At 49.0% G+C, this 20,570-nt stretch overlaps 2 protein-coding genes across 8 annotated transcripts in view; both read right to left on the reverse strand.

The window, feature by feature from the left end:
• The window catches only part of USP11 (ubiquitin specific peptidase 11), a 32,266-nt gene extending 29,798 nt beyond the window's left edge, over positions 1-2,468 (reverse strand). Inside the window, 1 exon segment of the mRNA XM_033173688.1 lies at positions 2,327-2,468. Coding sequence (XP_033029579.1) covers positions 2,327-2,445 — 119 coding nt within the window. The 5' untranslated portion in view covers positions 2,446-2,468.
• A 5,220-nt stretch (positions 2,469-7,688) lies between these two features.
• Positions 7,689-20,570, reverse strand: part of CDK16 (cyclin dependent kinase 16) — a 59,130-nt gene continuing 46,248 nt past the window's right edge. For 2 of the 7 annotated variants that reach the window (XM_033174015.1, XM_033174012.1), the window contains 7 exons: positions 20,368-20,488; positions 18,274-18,371; positions 17,279-17,384; positions 16,543-16,585; positions 16,023-16,113; positions 13,201-13,278; positions 11,567-11,926 (listed from right to left, as the gene is read on the reverse strand). In XM_033174015.1, coding sequence (XP_033029906.1) covers positions 11,889-11,926; positions 13,201-13,278; positions 16,023-16,113; positions 16,543-16,585; positions 17,279-17,384; positions 18,274-18,371; positions 20,368-20,488 — 575 coding nt within the window. In that variant the 3' untranslated portion in view covers positions 11,567-11,888. Of the gene's footprint in view, positions 11,927-12,629; positions 12,680-13,200; positions 13,279-16,022; positions 16,114-16,542; positions 16,586-17,278; positions 17,385-18,273; positions 18,372-20,367; positions 20,489-20,570 lie in introns of all 7 variants that reach the window. The other 5 variants (XM_033174014.1, XM_033174013.1, XR_004428062.1 and 2 more) reach the window with 5 other exon arrangements.

Below are 20,570 nucleotides of genomic sequence, written 5' to 3' on the forward strand. Positions count from 1 at the left end.
GAGAGGCGTAGAGAGTTTTAAAAAAACAAGGACTAGAACAATTACAGGTAGGTAGCCGTGTTGGTCTGCCGTAGTCGAAACAAAATTTAAAAAATCCTTCCAGTAGCAGCTTAGAGACCAACTAAGCATGCACACAAAAGCTCATACCAATAACAAACTTACCGGTAGTTGGTCTCTAAGGTGCTACTGGAAGGACTAGAACAGTGGTTTTCAACCTTGTGGGGTCCACAGCTCCCTCAACCAACCACAATCTTTCTGCAGCTCCCCTGTGGAAGCCACTTACCCTGGGGTTCCATTACAGGACGGGCATTAAGTGGGGACTTCTCTGTTCTGCCCTGCCCCTTTTGGACATGTGTAAGTGGGAATACAAGTGTCAATGGGAACCCAAGCAAACATGTGTAAAACTAAGGAACTGTTATCGTTACTGAAGTTGGGGAGGATTCTTGTTTGTGTGTAGGGAGGGGGAGATTTTAAGAAGATAAACAGTCAGGCAAAAATGTTTCCCCACTTTTTTTTGCCAGTGTTTTATTTCAGGAAGATAATGGGCTGCAAGTTAAAAGTGTCAACTCCCCTGAATGTTCCTCAGAGGAAAAAATAATGCAGGAAGATATGGGCTTCAAGTTAATGAAAGGATGGCCCCCCAGGGCTCCCCTGAATGTTCCTCATGTCACCCCAGGGTGCCACAGCACACTGGTCAAAAAGCAATGGACTAGAAGCTTGAAGCTGGTATGCAATGTGAACTGACTTACTTGTCACACACTTATTACCAAACTTATCTCAATTAGGCTGCAATCCTATGCACACATTTACTAGGAAACAAACTCTTTTGAACTCAGTGGGATGACTGGCTTCCAAGTAAAGAAGCGTAAGATCGGACTGCGCACCTCATAGAACTGTAGAGTTGGAAGGGACACGAAGATCCTCTAGTAAACCCCCTGCAACGCAATGAGGAAGCTCTGCCTTTCTGCTCTGTGACAACTACCTGGGCTGTGGTTCCCCAACTGTCTTCCCCCAGACACAACTGCATGTTAGTTGGCACAAAACAGGTTGGAGAAATAAGGTTTCTCTAAACCCTATCTGGGAGAAAAGTATATATAGCTGACACAGGGAGTCTAGGTAGTCTGACAAAAACAGGAAGTTTGCCAGTTTATGGAGAGTGAAACTAAAACTCTTTCCACAGAAGATAAAGCCACACAAGGATACAGAAGACCGCCAAGTGCTCATGCAAAAGAGACAGGGACTGCTACCAAATGAGGGCTGGCCTTGTAGGTGGGGCAGCTGAGAAACCGAAACTTCACTGCACTTGGATGTAAGGGGGGGGGGTTAAGATGGCTTTGGAACCAAGCCCACAACATGTCTATGGGGGATCATCCCCCTCCAAAACTAAGGTAGCCCTTAAAAACAACAACTCAGTGCTCCTGAGGAGGTGGAGAGCAGGGGCAGCTCTCTCCAACAATAACTCCATGCTTAGTACCTATTGAAATCCTTCCTGTTACAGACACAGTCACCTCAATAATACTGCTACACAAGAAAAAAACAAAGGGGAAGGGAGGTGACTGGTTTTCAATCACATAGTTGTTTAGAAATATTTGAATGCTACAGCAAAGCACACATATTTTGGTAAAGAGTTTAGAACCACAAATTCTATTTCTTTTTTTAAGAAAGAAAAACCATGTAGGAAGAGTGGGTCACATTCAGGAAATGCACTGATGTACACAAGACACAGGAAGGGAACAGAAGAAAATGAATTAAACAACCAAACGCAAGAAGATGCTAAGTTGATTCAGAGCAGCTATTGCCTCCCAAAAGGAAAAAGTGGAATAGAAATTTCATTCCGGAAGTGAGCAAGTCAGCAGTATGAGAAATGTGCTCCAGAAGAACTTGAGGATTTTGCTTCCATCGGAGACTAAGGGAGCCAGAAAGAGGGCATCTTAAGGGGGTAAATCCCGCCAGGTTCCAGGGAGAGGAAATGCTCCGCGAAGCCCAGCCAGGCAGCTCCATCCTACCCCGAGGCAAGGAAACCTCCCATGGAGCCCAATGGGGGGGGGGGGGAATTCTCCCCGCTCTGCAAGGAGGGTCCTGGGGGGTCGGGGCTCTTTCGAGGGCGTTGATTGCCCCACAAAAAGGAAGGAGCGGGAAGGGGGCGCTGCCCTGGGCAGATCAGTTGCCCCCGGGCAAAGTTTCGCCCCCGTTGCTCACGACCCCCATCAGAAGGGGGAAGGGGAATCTGCGGAACTCCGGGCAGCAAGAAGTGGACCCCGGGGGTTCCAGGAAGAGTCTCCTCCCGGGGCGCCCCCGCCCGCCCCCCCCCCCCGCCCCCGCTCACCACTTCTCTCCGGCTCGAAGCGGGCGCTCCCTCCCGGGCTGCTCAGGCCCCTCGCCCTCGACCTGCCGCCTCTGGGCCTCCAGCCCCGGCAGCACCGGCAGCCCCCGCTCCGCAGCCATCGCCGCCTCCCTCCCGCCCGGACGCCGCCAGCCCGGAAGCGAGTCGAGGAGGCGCCCGAGTCCCGGCTCCCGCGCGGTCACGCCCACCCGCTTCCGCCGGCCCTGAGAGGTGTGGCGGGGAAGGGGAGAAGAGGAAGCGCCATCTTGAGGGCGGCGTCCCGCGAGAACGTCGCTCCGTCGCCGCTCATGCCGCCATGTTGGTTGGTCCCGTGACGAACGGGGTGGGGAATTGGACCCGGCCTGTTGGGTGCCCCGTCTCTCGCTGAAAATTGACACGGCGTCTTTTATCCATATCTCGGGTGCCGTCAGAGAATCTCTGAAAGAGAGAAAGTAAAGGGGAAGCGATGCATTCTCTTCCGCAAAACCAGGCCCGTGTCTCAGGGCGGAAGCTTTTGCTGCCATTTTTATTGAGGGCATGTTCCCTGAGCTAGCCCATCTGAAGTCAACTGAAGTCAACCATCTTTGGTGCTGGTAAAAGTGCGGGGCGGAGAGAGACGCCATCTTGAGAGTGGCATGTGTGATTCCCCCCTTTCCAAACCTTTGGTCCTCATCCGTTGTTTAGTCGTTTAGTCATGTCCGACCCTTCGTGACCCCATGGACCAGAACACCAGGCACTCATGTCTTCCACTGCCTCCCGCAGTTTGGTCAGACTCATGTTGGTAGCCTCAAGAACACCATCCAACCATCTCATCCTCTCTTCTCATAAGTATTGGAGCCTCAGCTTCAGGATCTGTCCTTCCAGTGAGCACTCAGGGCTGATTTCCTTCAGAAAGGAGAGGTTTGATCTTCTTGCAGTCCATGGGACTCTCAAGAGTCTCCTCCAGCACCATAATTCAAAAGCATCCATTCTTCGGTGATCAGTCTTCTTTATGGTCCAGCTCTCACTTCCATACATTACTACTGGGAAAACCATGGCTTTAACTATACGGACCTTTGTCGGCAAGGTGATGTCTCTGCTTTTTAAGATGCTGTCTAGGTTTGTCATCATTTTCTCCCAAGAAGCAGGCGTCTTTTAATTTTGTCACTGCTGTCACCATCAGTGATCATGGAACCCAAGAAAGTAAAATCACTGCCTTCTATTTGCCAGGAGGTGATGGGACCAGTGGCCACTATCTTAGTTGTTTTTTTAAAATGTATTTATTAACTTTTTTCAAAACATCAACAAAATACATAAAATAAACCGATACAATTTTAAACACATTACAAATATAAAAATAAAAACTATACAAACAAACTACAAAATACAAAAATGAAAAACAAAAAAATTATTTGTTAAAGACTGCTTCTTTCCTTAACATTGTTGCTTGACTTCCTCACGTCTGCCCTTCCTGCGTTCATTGTCATTCATCTTTAGTAATTTCTTTACATTATACAAACCGTATTTTCTTAAATTATTTTCTTAATTCATTATTTCACATTTCCTTAACACTTAACATAATTCTAAATCTGCAGTCTAACATCTCTTCCAAGTTCCTTCTAAATTTCAATCTTACTATATTTTTTCAAATACATTTTAAATTTCTTCCATTCTTCCATTCTTCGATTGTATCTTACTGGCCTGGCGGTTTTCCCTTTCTTCAGTTTAAGCTTGAATTTTGCTATAAGAAGCTGATGATCTGAGCCACAGTCAGCTCCAGGTCTTGTTTTTGATGACTGTATAGAGCTTCTCCATCTTTGGCTGCAGAGAATATAATCAATCTGATTTCGATGCTACCCATCTGATGGTGTCCATGTGTAGAGTTGTCTCTTGTGCTGTTGGAAAAGAGTGTTTGTGATGACCAGTTTGTTCTCTTGACAGAACTCTATTAGCCTTTGCCCTGCTTCGTTTTGAACGCCAAGCTGGACTACAACTCCCATCATCCCTGTCCACTGGTCCTGCTAGCTAAGGATGACGGAAGTTGCAGTCCAATGGCAAATGGGGACCCTAGGCGGAGAAAGGCAGAGCTTAAACAGAGATGAAGGAGGCTGGCCCTTTGCATTTGTTATGCAAATAAAACAATTTTTAAAAGGAGGGAACCCTCACCAATTTCTTGCTCTTTTGAAAAGGATTGCAGAGCAAGTACGTTTGGGTAAGTAGGGAGATGTCAAAGAAAACCCTGCATAAAATGCAGATTTCCTGTTTTCTGTTTCTGTGACAATTGGAGAACTGGAGTGCGCAGGATAAGTCAGAGATAGAGAAAAGTGTGTTCAGTGTCTCTGCCAGTGTATCATTTTGTGGTCTTCTGATGAAGGCTGGTATTAATAATAATATTCTCTGCTGGAGTAGGACTGTCCCAAATCTGAGCCCCCCAGGAGTGTGGAGACCTCTGCGGGCCAGGCGCCTTTGGTGGGCGGAGCCAGAGGGGAATGTGGGGGGAGCAACAAATGTATTTTACTTTTGTACAGGAGGCTGATTTGTGTCCCACACTCACTCCTTTCCATCCTCCATCCAGATAAAAAGCCTTATCGGTGTTGAAGGGCACATCCCAGGCAGGCAAAAACTCTTGGGGTGGGAACCAATGTCAGGGAAGCGTGTGGCCCTTGGAGAGTTATGAGTGCCAGAGAGACAGATGCCTAGGAGGCTATATTGAGCCATGGAACTGAGGTTCCCCCCGTGAATACACCATTACAATTTCAAGCAAATTCCCCTGCGAAAGGTGAAGGCCCCTTTTAAAGACATACTGTGGTGCTTAATTACAGGATTTGGGCTTTTTTTACCTGCAAGTTTCTTTAGTATACCAGATGTCCCTCCGTCATCAAGACTGCCTAGCTCAGCAGTTTTTACACAAGTTGCTGTAAAATGCCCAAAGTTCAGGACACACCTGGCAAACTCTTTGGTGCTCGCTTCCTGACTTCCTTGTGCAAAAACACAGCCTCATTTTAAAAGGGGGAACATTTTGTATAATTGGTTTAATCTCACAATGTGCTTCTTCTGGGCAATTTTCCTATTTTCTTTCACTAGCAGAGCCCTTTTCAGGTTTTGTTTGTTTGTGTGACTTTGTGACATAGGGGAAGCTTGAGTGAATTACAAGCCTCACAACCCCACAAATGCTTGCATTTTGCAAATCTGGTTTGTCTGAAATCTTAATGTTATGCATCTGCATCTGTACACATAAAACACCATATTCTGCATAAGATGTTGTGTTGAAACGGTATTTGGGCAGGAGTCTCCCTCAGCCCCATCTGGAGATCATAGAATCATAGAGTTGGAAGGGATCCTGAGAATCACATAGTCCAACCCCCTGCAATGCAGGGATATGCAGCAGTCCCATATGGGCATGCGTCGGCAAACTAAGGTCCGCAGGTCGGATCAGGCCCAATTGCCCTCTGGATCCGGCTTGCAGACAGTCCTGGAATCGCCGCTTAGATCGACGTGATTGTTTGGGCTGTGCCATTTTTTTGCAAAAAAAAAACAACAACAGCTGCCATTCCCCCCCCCCACACACACACACGCCACAGCGGCACCTCCCTCCCTCCTGGCTTCTCCCCACCTTGCAGAGGAAGGGAGCTGGGCTTTGATTGGTGCCAGCCAATCCAAAGCCGAGGCGCGGCCCAGACTCGTCACCTGCCCATCATGGGGATCATGACGGGCACATCGCAGGACTTCGGCTGGAGCATGGCATGCTTGTTGGCCCCACGCCTGGCGCCCGGGAAAGCTGGCCCGGAAAGGAGAGGCACTGCCACCATCACTGGCTCCCAACCACAGGCAGAGCGGAGGAGGAGGTAGGAAAACAGGGAGGGAGGGGCTGGGGGAGAGAGAAGCCCCCCCCTCCACCACGTGTGTGTGTGTGCGCGCACACAGTCCGGCCCACCACAAGGTCTTAGGGGCAGTGAACAAGCCCTCTCCTAAAAAAGTTTGCTCACCCCTGCATATGGGGATCAAACCTGTAACCTTGGCGTTTGTTTTGCTCGAGCAATGCCCGAAAGTGGCGTTTCTCAATCTTGAGGTAATTGCAGCAGTAAATCTTTATCTATCTAATGTAGCGGCCGTGGCAGAAATCTGTCGTTAGATGGTGTGTCTGCTTCCAATGCAGCTTTGCTGTAAATCTATCTGTACAATTAGGAGTTAGTTGGTGTCAAGCAGAGGTCTAGCCAGCTGGCCTGATAAGAAGAGTCAACTAGGGGACAAGCCTACCTTGACCCAGCCATTGAACTGGCACTTAAGACGTGAATTTTGGCTTGCTGCCGAGAACAGAGGGGAGGCAGGATGATATCATGCGAGCACCTGTACAACCTGGCATGGAGCCCTTTCTTTGCCTATAAGAGCACCAGCCTGAGGAAATGAGTTTAGTCTCTGAAGAAGCACCAAAGAGCTGAGAAACTAGAAGGAACAGAAGAATCAGCAGTGCAGGGACCAACCTTTTACCACCCACCAGCCTGAAGTGTCGGAGCAGTCTCTTAGAGGTGGGCAGGATGTGCAGTTGAGCTCATGTCTATTTCTCAATTTGTATTGTCTTTCTATTTTAGAAACCTTTGCTTTTGTAGATATTAGTAGCTTATATTCTGAGTTATTTACTAGATGCTATTCTGCAGCATTGCCTTAACTTATTGTTAATATTCGCCAATCAATAAACCATTTCCTTCTTTATCTATCAGTCCACCAGTCTTCCATCTGCTGGGATCCAAAAGAAATCCTTGCTTGCTGTAAGCATTAGACAGCAGAGCACAGCAAGCCAGCCTTATCAGCACCATGCTCTCACCAACTGAGCAACCAGGCAATGCAGGGATATTGAGCTTGAGATCTTTTGCATGCAAACCAAGAACTCTACCAGAGAACACAAACTGCCTCTGAGAAGTTGTGTACCGTAATACCAGGAAAGAGATGTCGGTGAGCTCTTCAGGCAATGGCGAGTGCAAGGTTTGAATGCAGAAAGTGCAGCCCTGAAGGATTGGTCAGAACCCAAGATCTGAAACCACTGTTTGAATTGGTGCTCATAAACCATAGGTTATACTTCAAAAGGCTAGATGTTCCATCTGAATTCAGTAAAACAAGTGGAAAGCCCAGCTGTGGAGCTTTTGTAACTTTTGCAGCAGGGGCAAAACACCTGGAAGAAACAGCACTACCAGCAGAATATTCCATGGGGAAAGGCTAGGGAGGGGGATTTCCCCCCTCTTGCTCCTTGTAAAGGACAGCCTGGTCCAAGTGTACCACCAAGGCTGAAGCAGAACTCTTTCCTCTTCATCAAGACCCACTCCATAACCCAACCAAGCCAGAGTGCGCTCCTGCCACGCGGGTCCCAATGAGAAGCATCAAACACCCAGAATTGTTGGAGACTTTTTATTCAGTTCCGTACATTTGAATATGGCGCATCTGTTCACCCTGAACAGGGGCAAAGGGAGCACCTGGGAAAGAGAAGTCTGCCCATGTCCTTCCCCAGGGAGTTTTCTTCTGCAATGATAATTTCTGATTTGATAAATAGAAGGCTGCTCCCTCAATTCAAGTTATGTACAAGAACAAGAATTTCCTTTTCTGTACCAGGACAAGTGATCTCCATATCTACTCTGTCAAAGGGGGCAGTGAACCACATGAAGATAAGTCCGCTCCAAATGTGAACGATTATCTGCTCCAGGGTTTCAGTTTGCTGCAAGGAAGGGTTGGTTTATCACCTCCAGCCCAGAAACAAATTCTGGGGAACTCCTCTATCCCTGCTACGCACAAAAAAGCAAAGTCCAGATCCTCTGTACATTCATTGTCCAATACATCGTTTTGGGTTTCCCTCTCACACGCAGAGATCCAATCCAGATGTTCTTCCCCAGATGTGCCCCAAGAAATCTATGCTGGTTGAATTCTTGTGGCATTTGTCCCCCCCTGTTCACCTCTGAGAATTCTCAATCCAGGGGTGGGGGAGGGGCACTACATTTTAGCCCAATCAGAACCCTGGCACTTATTTGAGTGGGGGGGGGGAACCAGTGGACGGGTGCAGCACACCTATGTCCCCCTTTTGCTACAGTTCCCTGAACTCTATAATCCCACTCCTTATCTGCCAACAGCAGACAAAATGGAAAGCAGTTCCATGAACCAAATCAGATTGGATTTTGGACCCCCTCAAAAAAGTGGCACCATGTACTTTGGCCAGCCTCTCCCCACTATTCTACCCAGACTGCACTGAAAAAGGAGCTCCCACAGGTCCAATGCAGACCCAACGCTTAATTGACCATGGTCCATTGTCCTCAACCACAATTAAGTGTTTAGTCTCAGTAGCTAAACCATGGCTAGGGATAGGCTGCAAACCAAGATCTGAAACCATGGTTTGTAGTGGGGCTCATAAAACAGTTTATGTTATTAGTGGCTAACCATGACTTCTGCATTGAGTGAACACCATAGTTAAGGCAGTTTCCCTGCCTCTTTCTTTCCATGTTACTCAGCTGCACCCTGTGGGAGAAGGATTTAGCTTGGCGAATTAAACGGAGGTTTCATTGGATACCTGAAACCTTAATCAGCATTAAGGCAGCAAACCATGGCCAGGGCTAAACCACAGGAAAGCATTCTGTCAAGGGTGAAACAGAACACATGCACCTTGAATGGAAGCTCCCATGGGAAATGGGGTTGATAGCCTCTGCGGCCCAGAAATGGATGAAGAATTCAGAGGCCGAAAGAGCTTTTTGCATCACCACAGCTCCTAAGGAAGAAACAGGTAAGAAGAGGGCAGCTGTGATTGGATGGGCTTCAGAAACAGGCCCACCTAGCACAAGTTATGGTGCACCCAATGGAAGAGACTAAACGGAAATGGGAGGCCAGAGTCTAAATTGGAACAAGCAAGGAACAGGTTGTGTGTCATGCAGGCAGGTTATTGGGCTAAACAAAGACCCTTTGTTGCTTTTCTCTAATCCGAAGGGCTGGCATTTCCTGCTTATTGGGTCCCCTTTGTATAGACACCCTTGCCCTTGGCCTATTCACAGCAGCTCTCCTTTGGCATCGGGTGACCATGCCTTGCGTGCTGGGGGCTCTCAGATCTGTCTGCCCTCCCAGGCAGTTGCCAAGCAGAATTTTCCCTGCGCTGTGAAGTCCTTGAATTCCAGCCCAAGGCATATCCTATATAGAGGAGACTCCTTCCCAGATATCTTTTATGTTGCCTGAAGGTTATAATAGTAGTAATAATCATCAGAATAATAATAATAATAATATGGCTCTCGTTGTGGGAGGGTGGAGATTTGTGAACCTTACAAGTGCTTCATGCTGTATATAAAATGGTTACATATGTACATATAAACACACACAAACACACTCACTCACTCTCTCTCTCTCTCTATGCTGTGATCAAAGAGAGAAGGCCGGGTGCCACTTTGTCCAGAAACACGCAGAGAGCAAATGGGTAGCCTTTGGATCTGCTCCCTTTAGTTCTTCGCACCCAGGCCTCTGTCCTGAGCTGGAAAGAACAGTCCTAGCCACCTGGGAAGCTGCAATAGAGTTGGGGTTTGTAAACTGGGGACAAGTGTGGTTGACATTTCCCTCTTCTCTTGAGGCATCTCTCGGCAGCAGAGTAGGAAGGATAGTGAGCCAAAATCTTTGGAGATCCCACAGGCAGGCAGGAATCTCCAATGTTTCCTTTGCTTAAAGTAAGATTTAGTGTAAGTAGAGATGTGGGATTGACTGGCCTTTGAGGAACTGATAGCTTGCTTCAGGGATGGAGAACCTGTGGGCTTCTAGATCTTCCTGGACTACAACTCCCATCATCCCTGATCATTGGCCACACTGCCTGGGACTGATGGGAGCTGGAGTCCAACAACTTCCAGAGGGCCACCAGTTCTGCACCACTTGCTTCTGTGTTGCAAAAAACAAGAGGTGAAGCTAAGATGAGTAAGTCTTTGAAGTCAAGACTTAGCATGAGGCCAAGCAGTGCTGGTGCTGGTGTAGGATGACACAAGCTGGGCTTGGCCCTTGGGCAGGAACTGGGTGACTTCTGAGATCACTGCATAAAGAGCTGAGCTGAGCCAATGGCCCATTAACCCTTGAGTGGCTGGCCTGGGAGTGAAGGAAGAGTGCAAACTGGTGAGCCTCAGAAGAGCTACTGGTTTACTTTTCATGCAGGACAGAGTAGGACCTGGTCATTGGATTTCAGTCTGAGAAGCAACTAAGTAAAGGTGACACAGAAGGGGGAAGGTGTTAAGCTTGCAGAGACTGACAGAGACACCTGTGAAAGTAAATACAGTGGAATAGGGGCCAAGACAAGGGTTCTCTTCACGAAGACCGTCGTGCTCTGCAGATGCTGCTGGACTACAACTCCCATTGTCCCTGACCACTGGCCATTCTATTCAGGGCTGATGGGAGTTGGGGTTCAGTAACAAAAGAGTTTGGGTGGTACCATTAAAAATAGAGCTGTTTGGATTCAGGGATCGTGGAACAAGCAACGAAGAGTGATCATCTAAGCATTGCAGGACAAGTAAGTATGAAACGGAGGGTGGGGGGTGGATGAGGCCCAACCCACCAGGAACTTCTCCTACGCAGGCCTGGTTGAAATAAATGGCACCTGTGTTTAAGTTCCCCGTGGACAGGGCCAGCAAAGGCAAAGGAAGATCAAACCCTGAGTAATGCAAGTAATGCAAGAGGCATGACCGGTCAACAGGAGTAACTCAGCCGAGACTGACCGGCTGAGGGTGTGGGGAGAGCCTGAGCGAGGCACAAATCAAGACCGAAGGAAGACACAAGCAAGAGAAGAAAACATGGGACTTGGCTTTGGTGTGAGGAGAAAATCAGGAGGAGCAAGTAAGTGGCAGATCTAACTGGAAGCAGTGGGGGGAGGGGGGGTTCGCTGTAGCAGAAAAGCCAGACAGATGAATAATCCTGATAGGGATTGAGTTCCCTCCCAGGAATCCTTGAGGATACCTGCTTGCCTGTCCAACACCTGGGCTCCTAAACAAGTATCTGCAACAGGAAAACATCTTGCCTCAAGTCCACAGAAAGGTGACTTGGGGGTGGGGGAGAGAGAAATTTCACATGAAATAAAGAGCTTCCCTTCTTCCAAATCACTGACGTTGTTCACAGCTCCCAGATATACAGCAGATTAGGACCCAGACACAGTGAGCCCTATGCTTCTCCTCCCTCCATGCTTCTCTCCCCCAGCCCAACCGAGGGGGGAGGGGGGTGGGCTCCCTTGTAGTTAATACTGTACACTCCTCAGAAATGGAGAGGCGAGGGCAGGGGTGTCTCTCTATAGATATTTGCAAATATAATATTTATAGTATTGCATTGAAAAAATAAAACTTAAAAAATAAAATGAAACACCACGTGGGGAGGGGGGGCAGTCCGTTCCACAGCAGCAGAGGGAGGGCATCCGTGCCTGGCTGTCGGGTGCTGGGGCAGGCTGCACTTCTCCTTGGCATTGTTGCCCCCAGCCCTCACCCCTACGAAATCCCAGCACAAGTCCTTGCTCCACCGTCTGATATGGCGAAGCCGGCGGTGGGAGTGTCCGTGGGGTGGGGGAGCTGCCTTAGCTCCTGCCCCCACCAACCCCAATCCACAGGTTTCAAAGCAGCAGGCTTGGTCGTCCGTTCTGCCCATTCACTGCGGAAAAACAGCAAAGGGTTATGGGCAGGTTGGATTCCCGCCCTCCCTGCCCCCACTTCCCATTTTGCTATTGCCTTTTGAAGTTTCCTTTCCCCTTCTCAGCCCCCTTGCCAATTCTTTTCCTTGTATCTGATAAAAATACTAAGCATCTAAGAAAAGGCTGGGCAGATTTCCTGCATTGGCAGGGGGCTGGACTAGAGGACATTTCTGGATCTATTCCAGCTCCAAGCTTTCTAGAATGAAGATTCTTACAACTACGTGGGGAGCAGCTCTCTGTAAATGCATGTTTTCCATACATTATCTCAGTCCTCCTTGCAATCCCTCTACAAGATAGGGGAGCACCATATTCCCACCATGCAGATGAGAGATTGAGACTCAGGGCGGCATGCCTGAGGCCCTCTTGGTACTGAGTTCGTGGTGGAGGGCCTTCCTGGCTCACAGCCCCGTCTCTAGGCCTTCGCACTCTGCTCCGTGTGCTCTTTGCACCCTGGCTCCCTCCCCGCACCTCCAGCACCTGACCTCTCTTCTGCCTGCTTCTGATCCCCAGCGATACAGTGCCCACGAGCTGGTGTGTATCGGGGTTGGTGGGATCAGGGATGCAGAAAGGACCACAACCATATGCTGATGAGAGAGGGGGGGTGCCACCTTGTCATGCTGAGAACAGGAAGGGGTGCTGATGGAAGAGGGGTGGCACATATACCTGACCTGGTGGCTAAAATTCAGTGTCCACTACCCGGAACGCGGCGCTGCCTGTGGGAGAGGAGAGACCGTTCACCGCACAGTTGTAGACGATTGCTACAGGGACTGTACAGCTGCATTTCTAACCTGGAAGGCGGGACCAGAGCACTCCCCCATCAGTATATGGCCTTGGGGGGAGGAGAAGGGACAAGAGGCAAGGAAGAGGCCGTCAGGGACCAGCTTGCCCCTTACAATGCTGCGCGGCAGGACTACCTGTTCACAAGAGGGAGAGCTTCCGTCCAGAGCCAAGGCAGAGAATCTAAGCAGCACCCATTCCCCTCTCATGCATTAACACCCAGGGGCATAATCTGTGGGGAAGTTCTCCTGCACAAGTCTGTGGTGGGGTCTCTACTTCCTGCTCTGGCAACTGCGGCTGCCTCACCCTGGCCTCATCCAAGGGCTGACTCTGGCTTGGGTGACTTCTCAGTAGGAAAGGATGGGGAGGAACGTTTGGGGAAAGTGCTGGAGTAAAAGTGGGTGGGGCTTGATTCCCAGTGGGCGGGGCTCTCGTTGCTTAGGCAGTAGCCTCTCACCTGATTCAGGCAGGGAAGCCGATCTCAGGCCCGTCTCTTTCTGTAACTGAATCTCCTTTAGTGCAAATATTGACGTCGCTGCAAGAGGAGGAGATGGAAAGGAAGAAACACAAGAGCACGTGAGAGCCTTTTACAGGTGCTGCTAGTCTGCAAAAATCACGGGAGAAAGCATCTGAACTGCAGCTAAAATCCATTTGTGTGGGAACTGTTCTAAAAATTGTGGGTTTTCCTTACTGGGCTCCTTTGGGAAGGTGGGATATAAATTTAATAAATAAATAATCAAAGGATAGCTCTCTAGATCCACATTTTTTAAACACACTCTTCAATTAGGGATGGGGCAGGATGGCGGTTGCTTAAGTGCCCCTCAACAATGACACTTCATATATTAAAAATTCCGGTCAATTTTGAAAGTGTGTTAAATTTTATTGCAGCTTAGGTTCAAACTATACATTCTTCATCAACCTTCAGTGTTAAGAGGAAAAAATAATACGGTGATCAAATGATTTTTTTTATTAACTGCTTAAATTAAATAACCTTTCCCAATTAGTAGTAGGAAATGCCACCAATCTCCTGCAACGATTTTGCAAAGTTTTTTGCAGATAAAGTCACTCAGATTCAGAAGGAAGTAGACACCACTGTGGGAGCAGGGCCAGGGCGGAAGAGTGCTAGAGTTGCATGGAATCAATTTCAATCCATTACCCCCAAGGATGTGGACAGGCTGCTTGGATGAGTCTGTCTCCTTGTTCCTTGCCCAACCTGGCTTATAAAAGCAAGCTGGGAAGGGCTGGGCGATGGTCTCTGTGGGGTGGTGAATGCTTCTCTCTGTGAGGGAGCCTTCCCAAACCCGCTGAAAGAGGCAGTCATTAAACCGCTTCTTAAAAAAAACATCTTTAGACCCGGCCAGTATGGCCAACTATTGCCCAGTCTCAAATCTTCCATTCTTGGGCAAGGTGATTGAGCGGGTGGTTGCTGAACAACTCCAAGCACGCCTGGAAGAAGTGGACCATTTGGATCCCTTCCAACCAGGATTCAGGCCACATCATGGGACTGAAACTGCCTAGGTTGCACTGGTTGATGATCTCCGGTGGGCTAGGGACAAAGGTGAGAGCTGTTCCCTAGTTCTGCTGGATCCCTCAGCGGCTTTTGATACAATCGATCATAACATCCTTCTGGAACGTCTAGAGGAGCTGGGAGCTGGGGGCACTGTTATACAGTGGTTCCACTCCTTCCTCCTGGGCCGTGTCCCGAAAGTGGTGTTGGGGGATGAGTGTTCAGACCCCTGGGCTCTCACTCGTGGGGTGCCTCAGGGCTCCATCCCCTCCCCCATGCTTTTTAACATCTATATGCAGCCACTGGGAGAGATCATCAGGGGGTTTGGGCTGGGTGTTCATCAGTATGCGGATGATAGCCAGCTCTACCTCTCTTTCAAATCAGAACCAGTGAAGGCGGTGAAGGTCCTGTGTGAGTGCCTGGAGGCGTACTGTTTTTGGGGGACAGGGGGCTGGCTGGTGTGAAGGACTCCCTGGTCCTGGATGGGGTAAATGTGCCCCTGACGGACCAGGTGCGCAGCCTGGGAGTCATTTTGGACTCACAGCTGTCCATGGAGGTGCAGGTTAATTCTGTGTCCAGGGCGGCTGTCTACCAGCTCCATCTGGTACACAGGCTGAGACCCTCCCTGCCCGCGGACTGTCTCGCCAGAGTGGTGCATGCTCTAATTATCTCTCGCTTGGATTACTGCAATGTGCTCTATGTGGGGCTACCTTTGAAGGTGACCCGGAAACAACAACTAATCCAGAATGCGGCAGCTAGACTGGTGACTGGGAGTGGCCGCCGGGACCACATAACACCAGTCCTGAGAGATCTGCATTGGCTCCCAGTACGTTTCCGAGCACAATTCAAAGTGTTGGTGCTGACCTTTAAAGCCCTTAATGGCCTCGGCCCAGTATACCTGAAGGAGCGTCTCCACCCCCACCATTCTGCCTGGACAATGAGGTCCAGCGCCGAGGGCCTTCTGGCGGTTCCCTCACTGTGAGAAGCAAAGCTACAGGGAACCAGGCCGAGGGCCTTCTCGGTAGTGGCGCCCGCCCTGTGGAACGCCCTCCCGTCAGATGTCAAAGAGATAAACAACTACCTGACATTTAGAAGACATCTGAAGGCAGCCCTGTTTAGGGAAGCTTTTAATGTGTGACATTTTAATGTATTATACATGCACTTAAGAGGGCAGGTGGGTGAAAAGGCCTCAAGGGCACCAAAGGGTACATCAGGTTGCAACACCTGGACCCTGAAAGAGCTCCTCCCCACTTAAGGGCGGCACAGAAACTGGATGCTTCTACCATCACTGCTGCTCTGGAAACAATCCCAAGGGAGCAATGAGAATAAACCAGCTGGGGGGTGGGGGACAGAATTTCACCTGTTGCGCTGGCCAGCCAATTCTTTCCCTGCAGGTTTCCAACCAATCAGAAGCAAAACAGCTTCAAAATAAGCTATTGTTCCCTTAACTCTTAGCCTCACCGATCAAAACTTGCCTTCGCCAATTAATCAAGCAAAACTCTGGTTGGTTCATCTGCAATTTAAACAAATCAAAGCTGGCAGCCCTACAAAATAACAGAGGAACCTGAGAAATGGGGGGGGGGGGGTAGAGAGAGAGATTGTGCACTCCAGGAACAACAGATCACAGAGCATTATCAATACCATAGACCCTCACCCTGCTGGTCCACACTCAGAGGTCAACACCACATGCCCTTCCATAACATTGATATGCCCATCCCCATATCCCATAGTGCTGGCCTCCTTCCCTCTCTTCCTCCCCAGCCTGCACCTACTGTCTGGGAGTTTGAGGACTCGTTCGCCCAGACTGTGGAAGAACAGGTGCCGCATGGCCTCGTCTGCAGAGATCCGCTTCCTGCCCTCAAACTGCGTCAGGAGAGAACAGGGAGGGGGAAGAAGAGAAGACGAGAGAGATCAACTCCAGGGGTAGATTCTGTGCTGCAAAGAGAGGGGCCCGCCGTTCTGCTTCCACTGAGGAAGTGGGACTGTATAGCCATTTACCCAGGAGTAAGCTATGCCCAGCAGTCAGCTGGCTGGATACAGATGACTCCTTCACCACATGTTCTAACCCCCACACCGGCTTTCCCCAGCTTGGTTTCCATTTTGTTCTTGGCACAAACAACAACGAGCCCCTGAAGATGGAGAAATGCATTGCCACATAAGGCTCACAGTCCTCAATCCATTCTGCGATTCCCTGAGGAGGGCAAGGCCAAGCCCCAGCAGAGAAGCTGCAAAGACAATAAAGGTCCGCATCCAGCCGGAAGGAGATACAAAGAGGGAGCCACAACTTCTTACCTGCAGCAGCTTCCCCAGGAGGTCAGCCCCTTCGTTATCCAGCCTGTGGAGATCCAGGAAATAAGGAAGGTCAGGCTCTGGAAGGAAAACGGAGGCCCTGCTTCCCAGGTGGAAGTGCTCTGCTGCTCCGCTAACAGCATTAATAGGGGCTTGTAAATGAGCAAAGTACACCCCAACTACAGGTTGGAAAGTGGTTTGAAAAAGGGGCAGGTCTAGAGCAGGACTCAAGGGCCAGTAACGCCCCCAAACCCAAGACACAGGCAAAGGCCTTGTAAAGCCCCCCGCCCCCCTCCTGCCCAGGGTGAGCAACAGCAGGGATTGGGGCAGAGTCAGTTTTGGCTCATGCATCAGAGTCAGCAGAGGAGGGGCACAAGCAGACATCTCTGACAGAATCCATGTTCTGGAAAAGAGAGCCTTTGATCTGCTCCTCTGCTCAGGAGAAAGCAATGGAAGCCAGTGCAGAAAAGGGGGGTGGGGTGTCTCTGGGATCAAGGGCCAGGGAGAAAAATGGCTGTTATAACAACCACCACCTGTAAGTACTTGGCAATCATTTCCTATGATTTCTATGCAATTTTACACACATTTTACTTACTAAGCTAAACTAAATTACATTAACAAAATATATTTTGAATTCCCAAGTTATGTTACAACTTTTTAGCACCCTTCATTTGGGGAATTGAAAAGTTGAAAAGTTCAACCCACCCTAGCACCCCCTGAATGGCAGGTTGACACTCACCTAGGGGCATGGTTGATGAGGGCCTCGGGACGGTATTTAGGGTAATTATAGGCTCGGAACTCTTCATTAGACTGGATTCCAGGCCATGTCTCTTCGTTGGGAGTCCCTGGTGATGCAGAGGAGAGAGAAGGAGAGATCAGAAAAGAGTCAGCTCAGGACACAGGCAGGTCACACTCCTGCCCTGAGCAGGAGAGCAGCGCTGATCCTGAAACAGGACTTTTAAGGAGCACCCACACAAGCACTTCTGCCATGTTTACTTATGTATATGTTGTCCTTTATTGATTATTGACTAGCAGAGCTGTTTGGGAATTCTAAGAAACAAAGAAATCAGTGGTTAAAATCAGTGCAGTTTTGAAAGGCTCAGCCTGTCATCTTGATTCAAAATGGCATCCAGCTGAATCTTTGATCTTCTTTGATCTCAGAAACCACCATGCAAAATTTGGTTAAAGGTAAAGGCACCCCTGACCGTTAGGTCCAGTTACGGATGACTCTGGGGTTGCAGCGCTAATCTTGCTCTATAGGCCGAGGGAGCCGGTGTTTGTCCGCAGACAGCTTCCGGGTCATGTGGCCAGCATGACTAAGCCGCTTCTGGTGAAACCAGAGCAGCGCATGGAAACGCTGTTTACCTTCCCACCGGAGCGGTACCCATTTTTCTACTTGCACTTGACGTGCTTTCGAACTGCTAGGTGGGCAGGAGCAGGGACGAACAACAGGAGTTCACCCCGTTGGTGACGATACTCTAAAAAGCTATCCAAATTCATAGCAAGTAGACAAACAACTTGCTAAAATATATAATAGACTGATTATTGTTGTGGATTTGTTATGGTAATTGATTATTGATCAACTGAGTTGTACCCCCCTCCTTGTCTAGATTCCTCAAAGCAGCTCAGAAGACTCCTGTGAATCAGCAGTCTAGTCTGCCTCTCCCCACTGCTGCTTCCCCACTGATTTCTCGGCAACACAGCAGTGCTAGCAAGGCCACCCCAGGACCATACCCAATATCCGAAAGATGAAGTGCAGCTGCTCCTCAACTGTGGAGCCTGGGAAGAGCGGTCGTCCTGTGGACATCTCATAGAAGATGCAGCCCACACCCCTGTGAGGAGAAAGACAAGGACATCACTGAGAGGAAGGGCAAAGCAAGGACCATGCACTCTAGGCTTTAAATCAAAACCCTGATTCTCTCCACTGGATCAAAACATTATGCTCCAAGAAGATCCAAATTCTGCCATTGAATGTGCTACGCTACTTAACCAAATATGCATCTATTTCTTCATTTTGCAACACCATTTCCTTTTTGTGGTGAAGAAGAAGAAGCAACAGAGGTTTTCCGCAGTCAGTGGGTGGAGCAGCTTCTGGATTCTGCACAGATCTTTGTCCCACCCATGAAAATCAGAAGCAGAATTAGAAAGATATAAGAAAGTATGCAAAACTCACATAATTTCAATAGGGTGCAGAATTAAACTCTTCTTTCTTTGTCTTTTTAAATCTTAATTATCATTTTTAATCATACAAAATTTGCACATTTACATTTACCAAAATACAAACCATACATTTAACACCGACTTCCCTTCCATGGCTTGTTTTCGTTATCATATATGGAAGGGATTTTCAAACTTTCCGTCTTTAGAGTATATTTTTTAGAACTAGCCAGCCAAAGACCTTCCCTGCATCTCCGCCATGGAACTTAGCCTGCATATTGCAGAGGACTCTGGCATGCATTGAAAAGGGCCAGAAATATTTCAGAAACAAGTAGGGCCTGCAACTAAATGTTACAGCGCAGAGTCCTCCTCACTAGCACCCTGGCAATGCTTAGTCAGCATCTATGGCCAGTAAGTATTCTCAGACTGCATGAGGCTAGTGGGGAGGGGTTTCTCTCCTTCTGTTCCACTCCTGGCCCCTCCCCAATGTACAGTGGTACCTCAGTTGTCAAATGTAATCTGTTCTGGAAGACCGTTCAACTTCTGAAACGTTTGACAACCGAGGAGCAAAGGGCGGTCGGCAAAGTCAATGGAGAAAAAAGGGGGGGAAACACAGCGGAAGCTGTTCAACTTCCGATGTGCGTTCGAAAACGGAAGCAATTACTTCTGCGTTCCGAAGCATTCGGCCTCCAAGACGCTTGAAAACCGAGGTACCATGTATTTCTTTCTGCAAACCTTTGGATTCCCCTCACTGGGCCCCAAGCTTGCTGGTATCTCCCTTTTGTTTGAAGAGGGTACCATTTTGGAACTGCTGTTGGAGATTCTTGTTAACTGTTAGCATCTTATCCTCTTCCCTGGCAAACGTCCCCTTGGGAGGCCACCTGACACTCAGAAGGGAAGGCATTCCAGGGCAGGGGCAGCCCATCAGATGACCTCTAGATGTCGTGGACCACAACTCTCATCCTCTCTGACCTCTGGCCGGGCTGGCTGGGAATAATGGGAGCTGGAATCCAGCAAGAGCTGGAGGGCACCACATTGGCTATGCCAGTTCTAGGATGTGCACCCAGTTCACCACACCTTGCATGCTCTTGTTCCTTCACATTACAGGGGAATGCCACATGGCGGTGGGCAAGGTGTCCTTCAGAACGGCTTGTCTGCCACCCCTGGTCTCTACATGGAGGGATTGGGGACAAACTTCTAAGGAACTCCGCGCTGCCCACCACAGTTGGTGTTCCTAGCGAGGCACTGGGACTTGGCTACTGGTTCCATGCATTTTGTTTGCCTCTAGCTTCAGTCTCCTTTTCCAGCTCTGCAGTTTCCTGAGATCCAAGCGGCTCAGCTATAGGCATTCACAGCTGTTCCCTTTACATGGCCTCTGTTTATTAAAATCACCTTTTAAAAAGACAAGAACCATGCAAAAAACAGACTGCACCCCTAGATGGGGAACCTGTGGCCTTTCAGATGTTCCAGGACTACAACTCCCATCTCTCCTAACCATGGGCCAAAGCCAAGCTAGCTGGGCTAAAGAGAAAGTCCAACAACATCTGGAGGGCCACAAGTCCCCCATCCCTGTGGGAGATGACAATTGATGGGCAAATGGAAAGTACTATCAAAATTCACGGATTTCAACGACAAGGAGGGAGAGCTGGCCACAGGCTGCTGAATCCTTACCACATGTCAATCTGGGTGGAGTATTCTGTCGAGCCCAATAGGATATCTGGGGGTCGGTACCAAAGTGTCACCACTTCATTGGAGTAGGTCTTGGTGGGAATGGATTTTGCCCGGGCCAGTCCTGGGAAAGTTAAGTTGCATTGCATTACATTTTACATTTCATTACATTTGTTAGTAAATGTTGCAGAGCAAGGGCAGAGAGA

This window comes from Lacerta agilis, chromosome 16 (genome assembly GCF_009819535.1).
Source record: "Lacerta agilis isolate rLacAgi1 chromosome 16, rLacAgi1.pri, whole genome shotgun sequence".
NCBI lineage: Eukaryota > Metazoa > Chordata > Lepidosauria > Squamata > Lacertidae > Lacerta > Lacerta agilis.